Consider the following 17,026-nt stretch of genomic DNA (forward strand, 5'->3'; position numbering starts at 1 on the left):
GAAAACATTCTCATGGTTAATGTGAATATAAATAACATGGATTACATGTTGAGTAAATAAAAAAAATTATCATGCAAGTAAAAAATATCAATAAAAGGGGGTGGGGGGAGTAAATAAAAATGTGGCAGCAGAGCAACGAGTATTTTCAAAATATTTACATAATGTTCTGCTAAAAAGTAAATATGATATACTAGTATAATTAATATTATGAGAGAGCCTAAGCTAATTAACTAATTAAATGAAGGAGAATGAAGACTGGATCAAGAGTTTTGTTTCCCTGAATAAGGAGTAAGTGTATAAATTTTCACTTGTCAGCACCAAGTTCTGCAGCATTCAACCAATCTGGTGAATGCGAATCAAATATTGACAAAAACTACTCATAGACTCGTATAAACCAAGTTGAAACTTCATAATGGCAGTTTGTGCAGAGCAACTAGCTGTTACAGTGTACTGTTACACATGTCACATGCAACCAGCCAAAGGCTAACCAAATTTCAGTGCAAAACCCCAATAGAGAAATAGCAAGGTACATAAGGTCACCACTTTGGTATATAAACTCTTAGTTGATGAACATTTGAACTGGTAGTGGTCCTTATATATGGTCATTGGGTTATTGGCTGCAGACACACATATATATATATTATATATATATGTAACTTTAAACAAAGAGGTAGCAGCTAGTTATAGACTGCCTATATAGTTTGCTCTATAGGATATACAACAACTAATTAGAACATATTTTAGTGGTCCAGATTGGGTTGGCCATTGATTTCTTAGATCTTATCTTCTATGTCTAAAACTCTAAGTAGTCTATGCATGTGATAATTAAGTTTCAAAATAATAAGATACCCCCCCTTTTCAGTCAGTCTAAGAATTAGTCCATATCAGTTTTTGCTGCACCAGGACACCATGACTGCACAGCATAAACAGCGCCGGATTTGAAACAGGAGCTACTCTATGTATCTACATGTCTGTTCCTGTGATGCTATATCATAAAACGGTTCAAAGGAAGGAATTGCTGATTGAGAAACATGAGGAACAGTGTTCTTCTAGCAAAGATCAAAATATCTACTAGTACTGCCCTAAAGTATAGACCCATATGGAGCTTTGCATAACATTAATATTGACATTGAATTAATGCATTTAGGTGAAAGTGCACAAACATAACTATTTGATGTGGACCCACTACAGAGATAGAGTTAGAATGCATGTGAGTTGAACCAAAAGGACTTTAAGAAGAAGACAACCTGGGGTTTAATTAGTGGGCTTAATCTTGTATTTATTAAGGGGATGGACTTTGATTGAATATTAATCATCTCTTGTGCAAAGCAAGCAAGGCAAATGATTTGGAAAGAAAATCATCAACTCCTGGATATATCCTCTTAATGCAGGGTAGCAATTTGAATTACTGTGGCAGTAAATTACAGATTACCAGGTGCTTTTGTGATGGTTAATATTGGATGGAGATTAAAGTGCTGAAGGAGACAAATTAGAAGAAAAATTACACCCAATCAACATATAATTGAAAAAACTAATTTCTATTACCTAGAAAGTTTGGTAAACTAAATGTATCTAGGGGGAGAGACAGTACCAGAGAGAGAGTACAAATGGTTGTATTATATATTTAGATGTAAATCAAAATGATAATTCACCAACCCAAAACTCATCAGTACCATTAATCAACCCAATCAACTATAATTTAAAAGAGTACTGCATGCAGTCCAACCCAACCTAGAAAGTACCATTGGCCTTAACAGCTGCTTTACAAAATTGCAAATTATGAATTCCATATTAAAACACAGAGAGAGAGAGAGAGAGAGAGAGAGAGAGAGAGAGAGAGAGGACACAGTTTAGGACTTTAGGTGAATAGACCTGGAATGCGATCAAAGAAGTCTGAATTTAATTTACTTTGCCAACAGAAGTGGAACCGGATGGTCCATATCCAACCTGGAAGAGTGGAAGTGAACAAAGTTGATGCAGGTTGGAGGCCTCTGTTGCATGGATACGGATAAGTATCCGAAACGCGTTTCCAAGCATCCGTTGACTTTCGACTTTTCTGAAAGTTTGACTGTTGGATACGGCAAATTCATTCAATTTTATTTTATTTTATTTTTTAAATTCAGGAGAGGAAATAACAATGTACAACAACCGTTCCCTCAATTTCCAGGTTGAAAATAATTATGTAGTTAATTAGATAAGTACAATGACAGTTTTTGGTTTCTTACTAGAAATTTTGTGCATGTAGCAGCTGTAGCCTGTAGGTGTTGTTCAGAGTCATTTAGTTTGGAAATTCAACTATTTTTGGTTGAATCAAATTAAAACTGCAATGAAAAATCAACTTTGAATCAAATTAAAACTGCAGAAGATACATCATTGGTCCTAATAGAAAATTACAATTGGGTACTGACAGTGAAAAAACAGTGTGGATTGTTGACATCACATCTAAGTACAAAATGCTTTACAGTGAGCAACTGACAAAAACAAGGTCATACCAAAGTGTAATCTTTTAATCTAATCTGCAAAGGTATAAAATGGAACAAAACTGGATCAAATACATGGAAGTGAAGTTACATGACAATAGAGGACACACACCTACTGCAAAAACCAAACAAGATGACATCCTCCAAAACATCTTATGCTTTCAGAAGTATAAGCTGTATCATAAATCCCAGCTTGAATCTTGTGGGATCACTGACGTGAATAAACAATTTCCCTGTTCAGCATTTGGCTACTTCAAAACCCCTCTTCTTTTCCGCTCTTTCAAATCACTGGGGACAATAAGAACAGAATCCACGCATAGCCCACCTTTCGAATGTGTGCAATCAATCTGTTTCATGGAAAATCTAACTTCTGTTACAGGAATTGAATTGGTGACAATAAACTCACCAACCTTGTAATCAACCCAGCATCCACGCTTGTGATTGCCACATGCCTCGTCATGTTCGCCTTCATTCAAGAAGCATTCATATGATGCTTGTTGACCATCTGAAGTAGACAACTCAAATCGTACTGGTTTTATATCCCAACCATGGGTGTGCTCAAAATTGCAAACACGCCGTCCCAATCTCTTCGAAAATCTTCCAATGTGAAGCCTGAAGGACAGAGTATAGATATCAGCAGGAAAAGGGAACTTCACCACCCCATCCACTTCAAACCACCATATTTGCTGCAAATAAGCCACAACGTGAAACCTGCAAACAAAGAGCAACAGAGCACACAGATCATCAAGATCTGTAAGATATAATTCATCATCAATCTAAGCAAAATGAAAAAAACAATGAATTAACAACAAGCTGACATAACTGGTAATCAATATATTATAATAACCGACCCAAAGGAGAAATATCACAAACATAAATTGATGTAAACAATAAGAAAAAAAACACAGTGAAATAATGTGATCAAAGGTGATAGCTCTCAATCCTCCCCTCCCGCAAAAGAAAACCATAGGCTAACCTCTCTCACTGTGCAGTTGTGTTGAAAATCAGGAACCACCTTTAGTAATGTTGATTGGTATATGGGTGATAACCACATCAGCAATTCAGATTCCGAAACACAATTTATACTCAAGTGTACAGTGAAAGAAACCCCAACACAACAAGAAACTTGATAAATATTATACTGAGAAGTTTAATATTATCCCTTTTCAGTTGGCATAGGCCAAACAAGATTTGCCACTATCATTGAGAAGTTTCTAACTTTTTTCAAGAAAATTTTTTTTGGAGTACCCAGATCCTTTTTCAAAACCATTGTTTTTGGTTTTACAAGAGACATTGGCATGGAAAGAGTTTGAGCCAGCAGAGCATTCTATTTGCATGATTAACCTTGATTTCTTGAAGATACTTTTTTGATGACTTACATCAACTCTTTCAAGTGGAACTCAGATTTCATTTGACGTTCTGTGTTTTAGCCTCTTAGGCTTAGAGTTTGACTTTTTCCATATCTTTCATTGGTGTCTCACTTGTATACCTCCAGTTTCCCTAGGTTGCATTCCTAGTTTGGCACTTTCCAATGAACTATATACTTGCAGATAAAAATTTAAATAAAAAAATGGTTAGAGCGATAGCTCCATACTATCAGATATTGAGCAAGGTATGGTGGGGTAGGTGTCTTGCAGTAAAGAACATAATTAAAAGCAAATTTAGGAAATATTTGTACATTTAGCCTTTTTTTACATTAACTTATATGTAAATGACAACCTAATTTGAAATCCCAGCTGAAACCAAGAAATGAAATCGATACCCCCAACCAATCAATAATTCTTTATGAGATAGAAGGGATTGTATCAGAAAATAGGATAACAGATGGGAGACATAGCAATAGTGACAGAATGTTTACAACAGCATAAAATAAGTGGCATCACTAATTATTATCTGACTTTCTATACATAAATTCTTTTTTTAGTGGACAAAGGTGTGGATTTTAGGCATAAATTCATTCTACGTAAGAAGCAATTGACATCTTCTCCCCAATGTAGTCATTAAAATAATGTTATGTCAACTGGCCCTCCCAACCTACAGAACTACAATGAGAGAATAGCTGGCCTCTAGTTTTCCCTTGAAAAATGCCATGATATGTAACTAGATAAGAGGACCCATTAAATAACACCACCCAGCCAATGGCAATAACGATTTTACAGAAAAGTGTGTTCAAATATAAAACAACCAAGCAAGGATATGTTTTGCTACAACAGAAGAGAGAAATTAACCTACAATAAAATACAGATATAAAAAAATGTTAAAAGATACTTAGATTTGCAAGTTATAAATTTAGCATCCATAAAGACTTTTCTATAAGATTCAAATTTTTATTTTCTTTCATATATCCTCTAAAAATTTGTCAAATCCAATAATTACATAATTCACCATACTCCAATCCATAATTAGCATCAACTTGCAACAACACTAGCTCATCCATTAACTCAATTTCTCTACCTATCAAAGCCCAAGACATTTGGACGATCTGCTCCCACATAAGGAATACATCCGCTGTACCATGAGATACTTCCTTCCAAACCTCCCCATGTTCACTATATTTTTTTCACAGCCTCAATAAATGTAGTTTCATTTTTATTACATGTGAAAGACAAATCTGCTTTCAATTGGTATAAAATATGTTCTCAACAGGAAAACCTACAAGACAATAACTAATGTCAGCATACACTAGTTCTTATCACTCATATTCGTAAAGTGTTCACACTATGTGATCACAAGATCACAAGAGATAGATGCCATGATTGTCCAATCAGATTAATCCTTTATAGCTAGGGCATACCCTAGTTGGTAACCACCCCTCTCCTCTGAAGAGAAGGTGTTAATTTCAAAGCACTATTCCACAAATGTCAAAACGAAAAAAAAAAATAAAAAACCTAAAAGACAAGAAACGGTGTCCTAATGAAACAATAGATAAATCATCTTTCAAGTCACCAAGAATATGAGTTCCTTAGAGTTTCTGATTTCTCCTCTCATAACAAATAAATAAGGAAAATAAGCTTCCTGAAGTAAATTAAATATATAACTACTTACCTATCATCAAAAAATAAACTACAATCATCATCCACTAAATGTCAAAAGCATAAACTGAATTAAATTTTTTTAACCCTAATATACAAATGCACTCATAAAACAAAGAAAGTGAACAAACCATTGATACCAAAAGCACACACTGGTGGATGATAGCTTATAAGCTTGTAGGACTGAAGTTAAGATCGTTTGAATCTTACCTGGATTCTTCAGTAGGAATCCAGTTCCAGTATCTCCGATCTTCAATCCCGGTTATTGACATGGCCCTCGCAGATATCGACATGCAAACCCTTCCTGTGACCCTGTCTATCCATACTATCTGAAAAAGCCCACCAAATACATCAAATTGACCAAAATTTAGACATATTCCTCCAAACCCAAAACCCTAAATTGCACAAAAAAACAATCCAAATCCGTAAACCAAGGCAACCCAAAAACCCTAATTCCCAATCACACAAACCAAGAACCCCACCTTATTGTCATCGTCGAAGGGTATAGGGCGAGAGAGCAGAGCAAAGATGTCCTTTTTGGAGAGGTTTTGGTACCTCTGAGGAGGCAACAAATTGAGCAGATCATGGTAATTAGGGGGCAGCTTAGATTCCCAAACCGAATCAGACGACGCCGCACCGCGAAACGCCCTGTTGAGCCTCGCCAGATTGCAAATCTCCGGCGGAGTCAGGTACATGAACACGCAGGCCACACAGCTCTCCGGTATGTCCCCCAGACCCGGACCCGGACCCGACCCGTTCGTCCCCTCCGTCAGGTTCGAGAGCGACGCCCCCATGTCTTCTTCCACAACCCTCCCCCCTAATTTCACAGTCTCTGTAAAACTAATGTATTTTGCTCAGGTCATGGCGATCCGTACAGTGTGTGTGTTGGAAGGTAGGGAATCGAAGAAATGGATGGGATAGGATTAGGGTTTTGAAAGAGAGAGTGGGGATTTGAGTGTTTGGTTAGTGAGAAAGTGAAGCTTAGTGGGAATTTCTAGCATGGGGTTTTGTGTTTTGGTTTGTTTTCTTGTCTATCGTCATATTGTCCGAGAAAATTTTGTTGGGTAGGAAAGTGAGGGAAAATTGGGACAGAAGAGCAGAGCTGAGCTGCGGCGAGGACGCAACTTCGCTCCTCACCATTAATTAATTAATTACGGTGTACTACTATTTACAAAATCAAAACCCATAAATACTTTTCTTTTTTTCTATTAGATACATACATTTTTTGTTAATTATGTATTATTTACAATAAATTCGAACTTAAAATTCTACCTATTTTCCGCTTTCATAAACTTGTATTTTATGATGTCAACGAAAATTTATGAAATACCAAATATAACAATCTTATTATTTAAAACATTATTAATAATAGTTAATCATCCATAAGTTAACTTTTAACTGTCCATTATTGCATCAACTCAGAACTCACCCAATATTTTTTTATGTTAAGTAAGTTCACTCTTAATTGTTTATGTTAAACAACTTAAATAGATCAACAATATAAGTTTTAAACGGCAACTTTTCAACAATTATTCAAATAATTCTTTATGAGCGTTCTAAACTCTTATCTTTGTTATAGTGACAACCATATGTAGTTGTACCGTCCAATAATAACAATTTTTTTTTATTTGGACTTATTTGTATTACTTTCTTGTGATTGGGTAATAACATTCTATATGTAAAAAAAAAATCATGTGAATGCATTTGTTTTTACTTAAATGTAGGTTATCACTAATGAATTATTGAATTGTAACGATCATAAATATACTATTAACTTTTTGAAGATGAGAAGAGTAGAAACTTTGTCTTCATTATTATTATTTTTGTATATCTCCAAAGAGCAAAATGAGATTATGAGAATAAAAAATTTGATGTTTATTGAGTAAATTTTGAATATTAAAATAAACCTATAAACTTCTAAATAAGAAAAAAAGGATTTGGAAAATTACGGTGAGTAAAGGTTAGCTGATTGCTCTTCAGGTTAATAAAAGGGTAGTACTAATTAAAGACACTAACTATTAGGTCACTTTTGGTGACTAGGATCGCATTGAATTTTATAGATAATCTCGCTAAATTTAAAGTATATTAAAGGAAAAAAGAGAGACTAACCTCTAACTTTTGTCAAAGTTAAAGGAATAAGATGGATTAATATTTTTCTTTTGCCTTAAGATTGATTAATTAGTTATAAAGGAAACTTATCATTTCTAATCCCCACAAAATGATGGGATATCAATCTCTTATGATCAATCCATTTTATTATTGAGCACCAAATGAGTCATTAGAGTCCCTTACTTATAAGGGTATCACAACATTCAAATGTACTCAAAAAGACAAGAAATTGATTTTTTTTTAGCTTCCATGACACTTTGAAGTTAGGATTCGCATATTTGAACTTCTCATAAGGGCATTCAAATACTCATTCAAAATCTAGTGCAAGTTGTGCAACTGTTGTTGCACCAAATAAAACAAATTCGAAAAACATACTCAAATCACTTATAAAGTCATAATAACTATAAAAAAAATATCATTGTAATTGTACTTTTTTAATCGTTGCAATTACAACTATAACTACATTGTAACTGTAAAAGTCTTTATCAAGCATTCGAATGCTCTCAATGAGCATTTTAACGCTCGATGACAAATTGAAAAAGCGTGGAATTTCCGTCCTTTAAATTATGCAACCTTAGTCCTTTTGGCTTTAAAGTTGTAAGAGCCTAGCAAGGTATTAAATTTCGATTTTTGGGGGTTTCGAAATTTTAACACAACATTACCAAAATTTCGTCCTAATTTTGACGATTTCGCCAAAAATTTTGAAATTTTGGCGAAATTTTCGGCCGCCGTAATCCTGCGCTGGAGCCGCTGCTGGCTTCTCGGCATCGATCCGCCTTGTACAGTGGTCCGATGAATAATCGGAGGTCACCAACATGTTCAAAATGACGAGAGCTTCAAAACCCACTAGGCCCGGCATCTCAACTTCGCCGGGATAGGCAGATTGCCGCCGGAGTGGCTGTCGGCCCGCCGCTGGCTTCTCGGCATTGATTTGCCTTGTACAGTGGTCCGATGAATAATTGGAGGCCACCAACATGTTCAAAATGGCGAGAGCTTCAAAACCCACTAGGCCCGGCATCTCAACTTCGCCGGAATAGGCAGATCGCCGCCGGAGTGGCTGTCGGCCCTGTGGCTTCGATTCGCCATGATCGGCGGTAGGGGGTGCGGCAGGGGGGGAGAAAGTGGTGAGGGTGAGGTGGCTTGGTGATGGATTGGGGAGAGAGAGAGAGAGAGAGAGAGAAAGAGAGAGAGAGGATGATGAAGAGATAATACTGGAGATGGAGAGTTGGAGACTCACGGGGGAAAGGAAAAGGAAGGAAAAAAAAGAAGGAAAAAAAAAGGAAAAGAAAAAAGGAGAAAAAAAAAGAAGGAAAAAAAAAGAAAAAAAAAAGAAAAAAGAAAAAAAAAAGAAAAAAAAGGGAAAGAAATAATAAAAAAGAGAAAAAAATTAAAAGGTTTAGGGTTGATTGTGGTTTGAGGCATTTGGGCAATTGTAAAGAAAAAAAATGGTTTTGAATTTTTTTTAACCATTTTGAAGTTTCGTTTAGTTATTTTTAAACCCTAAATCAATAAACTTTAATATATTTTTATATAAAAAATACCATAAAGGGCCTAAATCCTAATATCATATACCATATCCTAAACAATATAGAGTATAGATTATAAAATATATAGGGTTTAATGTATAGATTATAGAGTATAAATAATATGCTAATTTCATTTATTCATTATACTAATTTTATTTAACAGTATTTGTCTCCAGCGCACATTATATTCATCTTATATCACATGAAGCCTACTATATATATAATTAGTTTCTTCAATATTTTTTATTAATTTAGTAGATAATATGTTAAATAAACATATGGTAAAGTTTTATTCAAAATTTTCGTATTTTGATAGTAATTTTCATCGTTTCCATCTAATTTTTGTCGAAATTTAAAAATCTTCGAAATTTCCGTCGAAATTTCCATCGAAATTTCCATCGAAATTTCCTTGAAACACGAAATTTTATTCCTTAGAGCCTAGAGAGTAATAAATTACAACAATTATCCCAATTGTATAAAAAAAAATTTGTAAAAAGGAAAAAGATGAATTGGTAGTAAAAAATTAAATTTCGGATTTCAAAAAAATTCGAGAGTTCAAAAATATAATAATTTTGAAAGAATTTTTGATTTCGTTGAAAATTTAAACTAAAACAATTAAAATTTGTAACAAAATTTCGATAATTTCGTTTTGGTAATATTTCAAAACTTCAACAAAATGAAAATAATTCTATGATTGGTGGGTCCACGGAGAAATGTGGCGTTTGATAAGGTGGCGTAGGATAGGGAATTCACATGCGACAAAGATCAAGTGGTGTTGATCTCTGTCCGGAAACACGTGTATCTTGGTCGGAAGCTGCAAAAGCCGGTCAAACTTTTACGAAACAGTCAAGTATTGTATTGTTCAATGTTCATTGATGCCTTTTTCTTTTATTTTTTATCTTTTTTGTTGGTGATTTTTGGCCTTTTGGATACGTGTTCGTTGATGCTTCTTCCGTTCATTGCTGGATTATTCATTTGTCATGCACCTTATCCCATCACCGGCCACCATACATTTATACATAGTAGATTTTTTTTTTTTTTTTGCTTCATATAACTGATTTTTTTATGGAACATATTCAATTAGATTTTAATATACAAATAGGTTATTCATCAAAAAAAGAATAAAAAAAAAGATATACAACTAAGGTTAATAACTCCTCTGAGATTCATAAAAAAATAAAGAGTGTATTTAATATGAAATTTTACTTTTTCTTATAGAGTTTTTCTTAAGTTATCGACTTTTGTAGAGTTTGTAAATTTTTTCAAGATTTTCATAAATTCCACATAAACTTTGGCAAAATCAAAATTGAAGAAAATCTTTGACACTAGAGAATTCAAAAATCAAAATTTACCACAACAAAAACATTTTCTAAATTCTACATGTTAATGTGCAATGCATGAGAAAGTACATTACTCTAATGTTCTTTAACTTTGTGTAATGGCTCCTAATAATATTAACTTTCTTTCCTTTTTTGGGTGAAATGGGCCCGAAGGCAAAAAAGATAAGAAAACTACACAATAACCATTATTGGCCTTGACATGCTAGCTCTAAACTTTCTTTCATTTCATTGGCCTCTTACCCTATGTATTGTAACTTTCATTAAAAATTAATGAAAATATGTTTCTTATGAAGAAATAAACTATTAGTCTTCTTCATTAGTCATCTTCATTGAAAATTCAATACTCATCTCATTTCATGTAAGATTTATTAATAAAATGCAATCATATTTTACAATTGTAGGAGTTAGAGCATTTACTTCAAAACTAATTGCTAATAATATACCTTCTTACGTGTGACAATACTTATATCAAACATCAAACCCAAAATTTATTGAGAATGAGTGAGGATTTACGTCCTAGACTTTATATTGAGTTATGCAAAAATTCACATTTTTTTATGTGGGAAATTCTCAACAATTAATACTTTTAGTAAACAGTTTAGATTAAAAATCAAGAATTGTTGAGACAAGGAAAATATCTACATTCTCACACGTTTTGTGAATAAGTCTTGAAGCAACCCAATGTGTTGGGCCCCAAAGAACATGAACTAGGGCCCACGGATATTCCTTAGCAGCTAGAAAGAAGGTGGAATATATTAGACATTAAGAACATGATCTATGGCCAAAACTCAATGGCTTTCCAGCCTTTTTAAAAGGTGGAGAGGCATTCTACACACTTAGCCTTTTATATATTCAACATCTGGGTCCACTTCCCACCCTTCTTAAATTTCATCCTCGTCACTCAAACAAAGATCTTTAAACGACAAAGTTTCTAAGGAAGGAAATATTTAATATTTGTCGTTTTGGTCGTAATGCAACAATGATAATGTGTTTTTGGATTGGCACATTAGTGTGGCTCCTTCCTTATGGCCTCTTGTTGATAGACAAACCAAGGATGCAGCCATATAAGTAGATCAGAAGTCATGATCATAAAAGTTCCTTGGCACATATGAATTTATGGGGGCATTAGCCCCACTATGGGTTTGCAAGTTGCATCATAGCCATAGAAGAGTTGGGTTTGGGCCTTAATTTTAAGTTTGGGTCTGATACCTCAACATGCCTATTGGCTTGTTTGATGATAATGACCTAAACAATGCTATAGGGCATGGAACTGGTCTTAGCATAGGTGGTTGATTATTCTAAGTTTCTAACCATAGATGTATGTGGGATTCATTGTACATTCTATATGTATTTACGATTGTGCGTCACTCACGCACGCTTAGACAATTGTTCTTAACAAGTTTCACAATGCATGAATTTTTATAAAGAGCTGCTATTTGCACACTTTTTTTTTTCTTTTTACACACCATTCTTAAAAAAAAAAAAAAAAAAAACTAAGGGAAAAGACCAACACACCCCTCCCTCCTTCCCTCACCCAACTCAGACCAACACACCCCTCCCCGTCCCTCACCCTGACCACCTCCCCTCCTTCACCCGACCTACCCAGGCCCCCCCTCATCCGACCACCTCTCTCCTTCCCTCCCCCCTTCACCCGACCCACCCAAACCACCTCTCACTCTCAATCTCTCATCCACAAAATCACCAACTTTCAAAATACTAAATAAAAATAGGGCTATAAATCGGCTCGATACAGCTCGAGTTCGTATCGAGTTCGGCTCGAGCTTGATTCGTTTAAGCTCGGCTCGTAAAAAAAAAGCCAAGTCGAGGCTCGCTCATTTAAGAAACAAGTCAAGCTTGAGCTTTAATATGTTCGGCTCGGAAAACTCGTGAACAGCTCGTATTTTCTAGTTTATATGTTTCATACTTCATTTTTCATAGCTTATATGAGGACTTGCTATTTTTATTTCCTACTTTGTTTTTGTATTGTTTAGTTATAAGACTTCTACTACCTTACGTCTATTTCTTAATAAGAATTTTTGCAAGTGTTATAAGTTATGAATATTTAAATGAAATTATTTGGTACAGTTGTATTTCAGGGAAACCATATTCATCTATATGGTGTTTTAAAGAAGTCTTTGGTGCCTATCTAATTTAATTAGAAATATATATTAACTCTAAGTTAAATTAACATATTATAATGCTTTCAAGACAAAAATGTTCGATATAAATTAATTTTTTTTAAAAATAGTAGCTAATAAAATATCTTAGATAAAATTATGTAAATAAGCTCGATACAGCTCGAGTTCGTATCGGGTTCGAATTTTTTATTTTTTTGGCTCGTATAAGAAACAAGCTAAGCCAAGCTCAAGCTCGAAAAATTTAAAACAAGCTAAGCTTGAGCACGGTGGTATTCGGCTTGGCTCAGCTCATTTACACCCTTAAATAAAAACAAGAAATCTTATATGGGTTTTGAAGCCCATGAGGAGAGGAAGAGAACCGTACCAAAATGATGACCATTGGTGGCCAAAAACAACCGAAATCTGCGAAGTAAGCCGGTGGCAGCCGAACCTTCTCGGCTTCGATCTGGATTATATGGCAGCAGGATGAAGGGACCCCACAGGGTGGTCGGCGCCGCCAAGACGAAGAGATCTCGACCGATCTCGCATCGGGAGGTGGTTGGATGGCGAAGATCCGATCGGGTCGGATCGCGGTCCGACTAGGTTGTGTGGGTCTGAGTTTTTTTTTTTTGTCTGATTTAATGGGGTTTGTTAAGGAGGGAGGGGTGTGTTGATCTTTTCTCTTTGGTTTTTTTTTTTTTTTTATTAAGAAAGGTGTGCAAAAAGAAAAAAAAAAAGTGCAAATAGCAGCCATCTTATTATATTTTGAACAAAGTAGATTGATTTCATGTTAGCGTATCTCTTTTCTTTCTAATATAATTTTAAGAGGAATAATAGTAGTCTGTAGGATAGAGCGCAATATGCCCATTCTTCATAAAGTGGGGTGTGACCGTATGAGACTCATTTTCTAAGTCTCATCTCATAAGAAATGGGTATAATAACTAACTAGCAATTGGTCTGATATATATATTTTTTTTCATGTTGTTGAAAAAGGCCTCATATTCATTACCCATTTTCCAAATAACCGGATGCAAAGCACCCTTGCTTGGATTGGATGCCCAAGGCCCAAAAGAAACAAACTAAGTCAAAACTAAACGGGCCTATCAACCCGTACCACATAAAGCTTTCGGGCAGGGCCCTGATGGATGAATAGTTGGGTTGGGATTCATAGGACTTTTTTGCCTATGGGACCCTTGTTTGGGGCCCTTTTTAGGTCATACCAACGTATATGATACCAAGCCCAAATAAAATCTATAAAGAAGGTTATCACTTATCATTGAATGTCAAGTTATCATTGGTACCAAGACCAAGTATGGTCAACTCATTTTAACCCCCAAATCCAATCAATGTATGAATATGAACGTATGCATTGTCCAAAATTTCTTAGTGACCCCACTAATCTTAGATTTTTTTTTTTTTTTTAAGAAATTAAACAACTAAGATACTATTATATATGTTTCTCAAAAAAGAAAAAAGAAAAAAGAATGATACTATTATATATGAACAAGACATTTACTTTTAAAATAAAGTAACAGACCACCTTGAAATTTACGTGGCATGGCCATGTGTATTAAGAACCATATAAGCACAGATGTAGCCATGTAGGTGGGTTGTGAGAGATTGTATTTTAATAAAGGCGCCTCCTTTGCTAGTTTTCCAAAGACAAAAAACCTGTGGGTTTTGTGAGTTTTACATTCCAAAGCAGTGTGTAAGCGGCAAAACCATGGGCAGTTTTTCTCTGTCTTGTGCACAGACAAAACCTGCCAAGCCAAAACCGGCTGCTCCGCTCTCTGTATATAGCATATACTGCTTCTCCTCCTACTCTATTGAATCACTGTCACACTATCTAGTAATCCACCAACGCCCTCCCTTTATCTCTGTGTCTCTCTCTGTTTATGTTCTCTTTCTGCCACACATATCTGCAAAAGCTGGACAGATGCTAAAATGTTTTGGGTGGTGGAGGTGGCTCAGCCGCTGGTGATGTAACAAGTCGGCTCCAATCTCTGAGTATCTGGTGCTTTTGGGCAATTGGGCAGGTTTCTTTACTTGGTTTTGTTCCATATATTCATTCAATTATTGGGTACAACAAAACTGTTTGTTCAGTGTCTCTGTGTGTGGGTTTCTTCTTGTTTATAAGTAATTGAAAGGCAATTTAATATGTGGGGAGATTAGATGGTGGCATTTGTTTCAATTGGGGTTTTGAGTTTTGGGTTGTAAGTGTTTGTAAAAGTAGAATAAAAGCAGTGGAAGCAGTTTCCTTTTTTGAGTTCTTGAATGGAACAGAATGGTGTAGGGGGTGGGTTGTATTCTGGTATGGGTTCTGGAATGCTAGGCCTAGAAATGCCTTTAAACCAACCACAAAACCCACAAAATCCCCAAAACCATCACCATATGCACCACCAACCCCAAATAGTTGCCTATGCCCAGCATGACCCTGATCATCACCCACAAGCTCACCAATCTGTCAAACATGGGTACCCATTTGCCACCAAGTCCAAACAAATATCCCTCAGTGATGAAGATGAGCCTGGGTTTGGTGCTGATGACAGTAATGGGGATAACAAGAGGAAAGTATCACCATGGCAGAGAATGAAGTGGACAGATACCATGGTCAGGCTTCTAATTATGGCTGTCTTTTACATTGGTGATGACGGTGGATCTGAAGGTACTGATCCTACAGGCAAGAAAAAGTCAGCTGGAGGATTGCTACAGAAGAAAGGGAAATGGAAATCGGTGTCTCGGGCTATGATGGAGAAGGGTTTCTATGTGTCTCCTCAGCAATGTGAGGACAAGTTCAATGACTTGAACAAGAGGTACAAGAGGGTCAATGATATACTTGGCAAGGGAACGGCTTGCCGGGTTGTGGAGAATCAGGGTTTGTTGGAAAAAATGGATTTGTCATCAAAGATGAAGGAAGAAGTTCGTAAATTGCTGAATTCTAAGCACCTTTTTTTCAGAGAAATGTGTGCTTATCACAATAGCTGTGGTCATGGGACTGTTGCTGGTGGGGCTGGTGGTGCACATAACTCACCAGAGATGGCCACAGAGCTAGCTGACATTCAATTGCAGCAGAAGCAGGCGCAGCAGCAAAGGTGCTTTCATTCATCAGAAAATGCTCCTATAATTGCCAATTCAGGCAGGTCAGAGACCGAGGGATCCAAGATGTTGAAAGCAGGAAGTGGCGGGGAGGACGAAGATGAAGACTATGAGGATGATGATTCTGAGGATGAAGATGACGAGGAGGAAGACGAGGTGGTTGAAGGGGGTTCCCGGGTTCAAAATGGGCAAGGACATGAAGACGACGATGACAATGATGAAAGGGCTTCGCGTAAAAGGCCAAGAAAGGGAGGCTGGTCCTCCTCGATGTCCCAGCTGATGCGCCAATTGAGCGGTGAGATGATGGTTGTGATCCAAGATGGGTCGAAGAGTCCATGGGAGAAGAAGCAGTGGATGAAGACAAGGCTGATACAATTGGAGGAGCAGCAAGTGAGCTACCAATACAAAGCTTTTGAGCTCGAGAAGCAGAGGCTCAAGTGGGTCAAGTTCAGCAGCAAGAAGGAAAGGGACATGGAAAGAGCAAAGCTTGAGAACGAAAGAAGGCGGCTTGAGAATGAGAGAATGCTTTTGCTTGTTCGACAGAAGGAGCTTGAGCTGCTTGATCTTCATCACCAGCAGCAACAACAGAACTCTTCAAACAAGAGAAGTGACCCATCTTCCCTCACAGGATAATTGGTATTTGTGTATAGGTTTAGATCAGATAGATGAGAATGGTTGGTCGTCACTTTTGTTCTTTGAAGTTTTCTAATGTATTTGAATACCGTTTACTTTGAAGCAAAAGATATAATATTGTGACGGCTATTTTGGAGTAAAAACAAAACAACATTAAGGGGAGTGAAACTCGATGGACGAGTCCATTATTCTAACAACTTGGATCTGACCGTACCTCCTTTTAGTTTTGTTGTTTTTGCCTCGGTCCTGAGTTTTGTTATGTTATCGTATGCTTTGTTCTGGCCATTCTAGTCCAAATCAGAAAAATGCACACAAAATTCCAGAGGATACTGAGATTTGTGGCTGTTAAGAGACGCATAATCATCGGAACATTCATAGCTTGGCTTATTAGTTTGAGATTTCTTAGCAAATTGTACAGCTGATACTTTCATCTCCTTGGCTATTGCATATTTGCATTCATCTCAAGTTTGGAACAATGAGCTTTCTTTGAATGCCCTTTCACTTTGGACCTGAGTGTAGTTAGGATTTTGTACTTTGGCTTTGGGCGTAGTTGGGATTTTGTGTTGTAAATTCTGTTTTTCTATTATTAAAAACAAATTATAAATGGTCAAAGACTCAAAACAATGAAGGGATCCAAATTCAAGAGTCCTCAAAGGCATCCCACACTGTACCACCTCATAACTGTATGCTTAA

The 17,026-nt window shown here is 36.1% G+C and overlaps 2 protein-coding genes across 2 annotated transcripts; one reads left to right on the plus strand and one right to left on the minus strand.

Annotated features, from left to right (window-relative positions):
- Positions 1 to 2,322: 2,322 nt before the first annotated feature.
- Positions 2,323 to 6,654, minus strand: PP2-A15 (phloem protein 2-A15). The gene is made up of 3 exons (XM_086248732.1): positions 5,995 to 6,654; positions 5,723 to 5,841; positions 2,323 to 3,191 (listed from the first exon to the last, which is right to left on the minus strand). The coding sequence occupies exons 1-3, from the start codon at positions 6,304 to 6,306 to the stop codon at positions 2,729 to 2,731; spliced, it is 894 nt and encodes a 297-aa protein (XP_086104858.1). The 5' UTR covers positions 6,307 to 6,654; the 3' UTR covers positions 2,323 to 2,728.
- Positions 6,655 to 14,290: 7,636 nt separating this feature from the next.
- Positions 14,291 to 16,508, plus strand: LOC147281934 (sequence-specific DNA binding transcription factor). The gene has a single exon (XM_086246270.1). The coding sequence runs from the start codon at positions 14,879 to 14,881 to the stop codon at positions 16,331 to 16,333; it is 1,455 nt and encodes a 484-aa protein (XP_086102396.1). The 5' UTR covers positions 14,291 to 14,878; the 3' UTR covers positions 16,334 to 16,508.
- Positions 16,509 to 17,026: the final 518 nt, after the last annotated feature.

This window comes from Dryas octopetala, chromosome 6 (genome assembly GCF_963921425.1).
Source record: "Dryas octopetala chromosome 6, drDryOcto1.1, whole genome shotgun sequence".
NCBI lineage: Eukaryota > Viridiplantae > Streptophyta > Magnoliopsida > Rosales > Rosaceae > Dryas > Dryas octopetala.

Bases quoted from the DNA above. Each gene is read 5' to 3' on its own strand.
- PP2-A15 (XM_086248732.1), bottom strand. From the start codon at position 6,306: ATGGGGGCGTCGCTCTCGAACCTGACGGAGGGGACGAACGGGTCGGGT. The intron at 5,842-5,994 runs GTGGGGTTCTTG...GGGCTTTTTCAG, and splicing joins CCTTCGACGATGACAATAAG to ATAGTATGGATAGACAGGGT. The intron at 3,192-5,722 runs GTAAGATTCAAA...CTTTGTTTGCAG, and splicing joins ATTCCTACTGAAGAATCCAG to GTTTCACGTTGTGGCTTATT.
- LOC147281934 (XM_086246270.1), top strand. From the start codon at position 14,879: ATGGAACAGAATGGTGTAGGGGGTGGGTTGTATTCTGGTATGGGTTCT.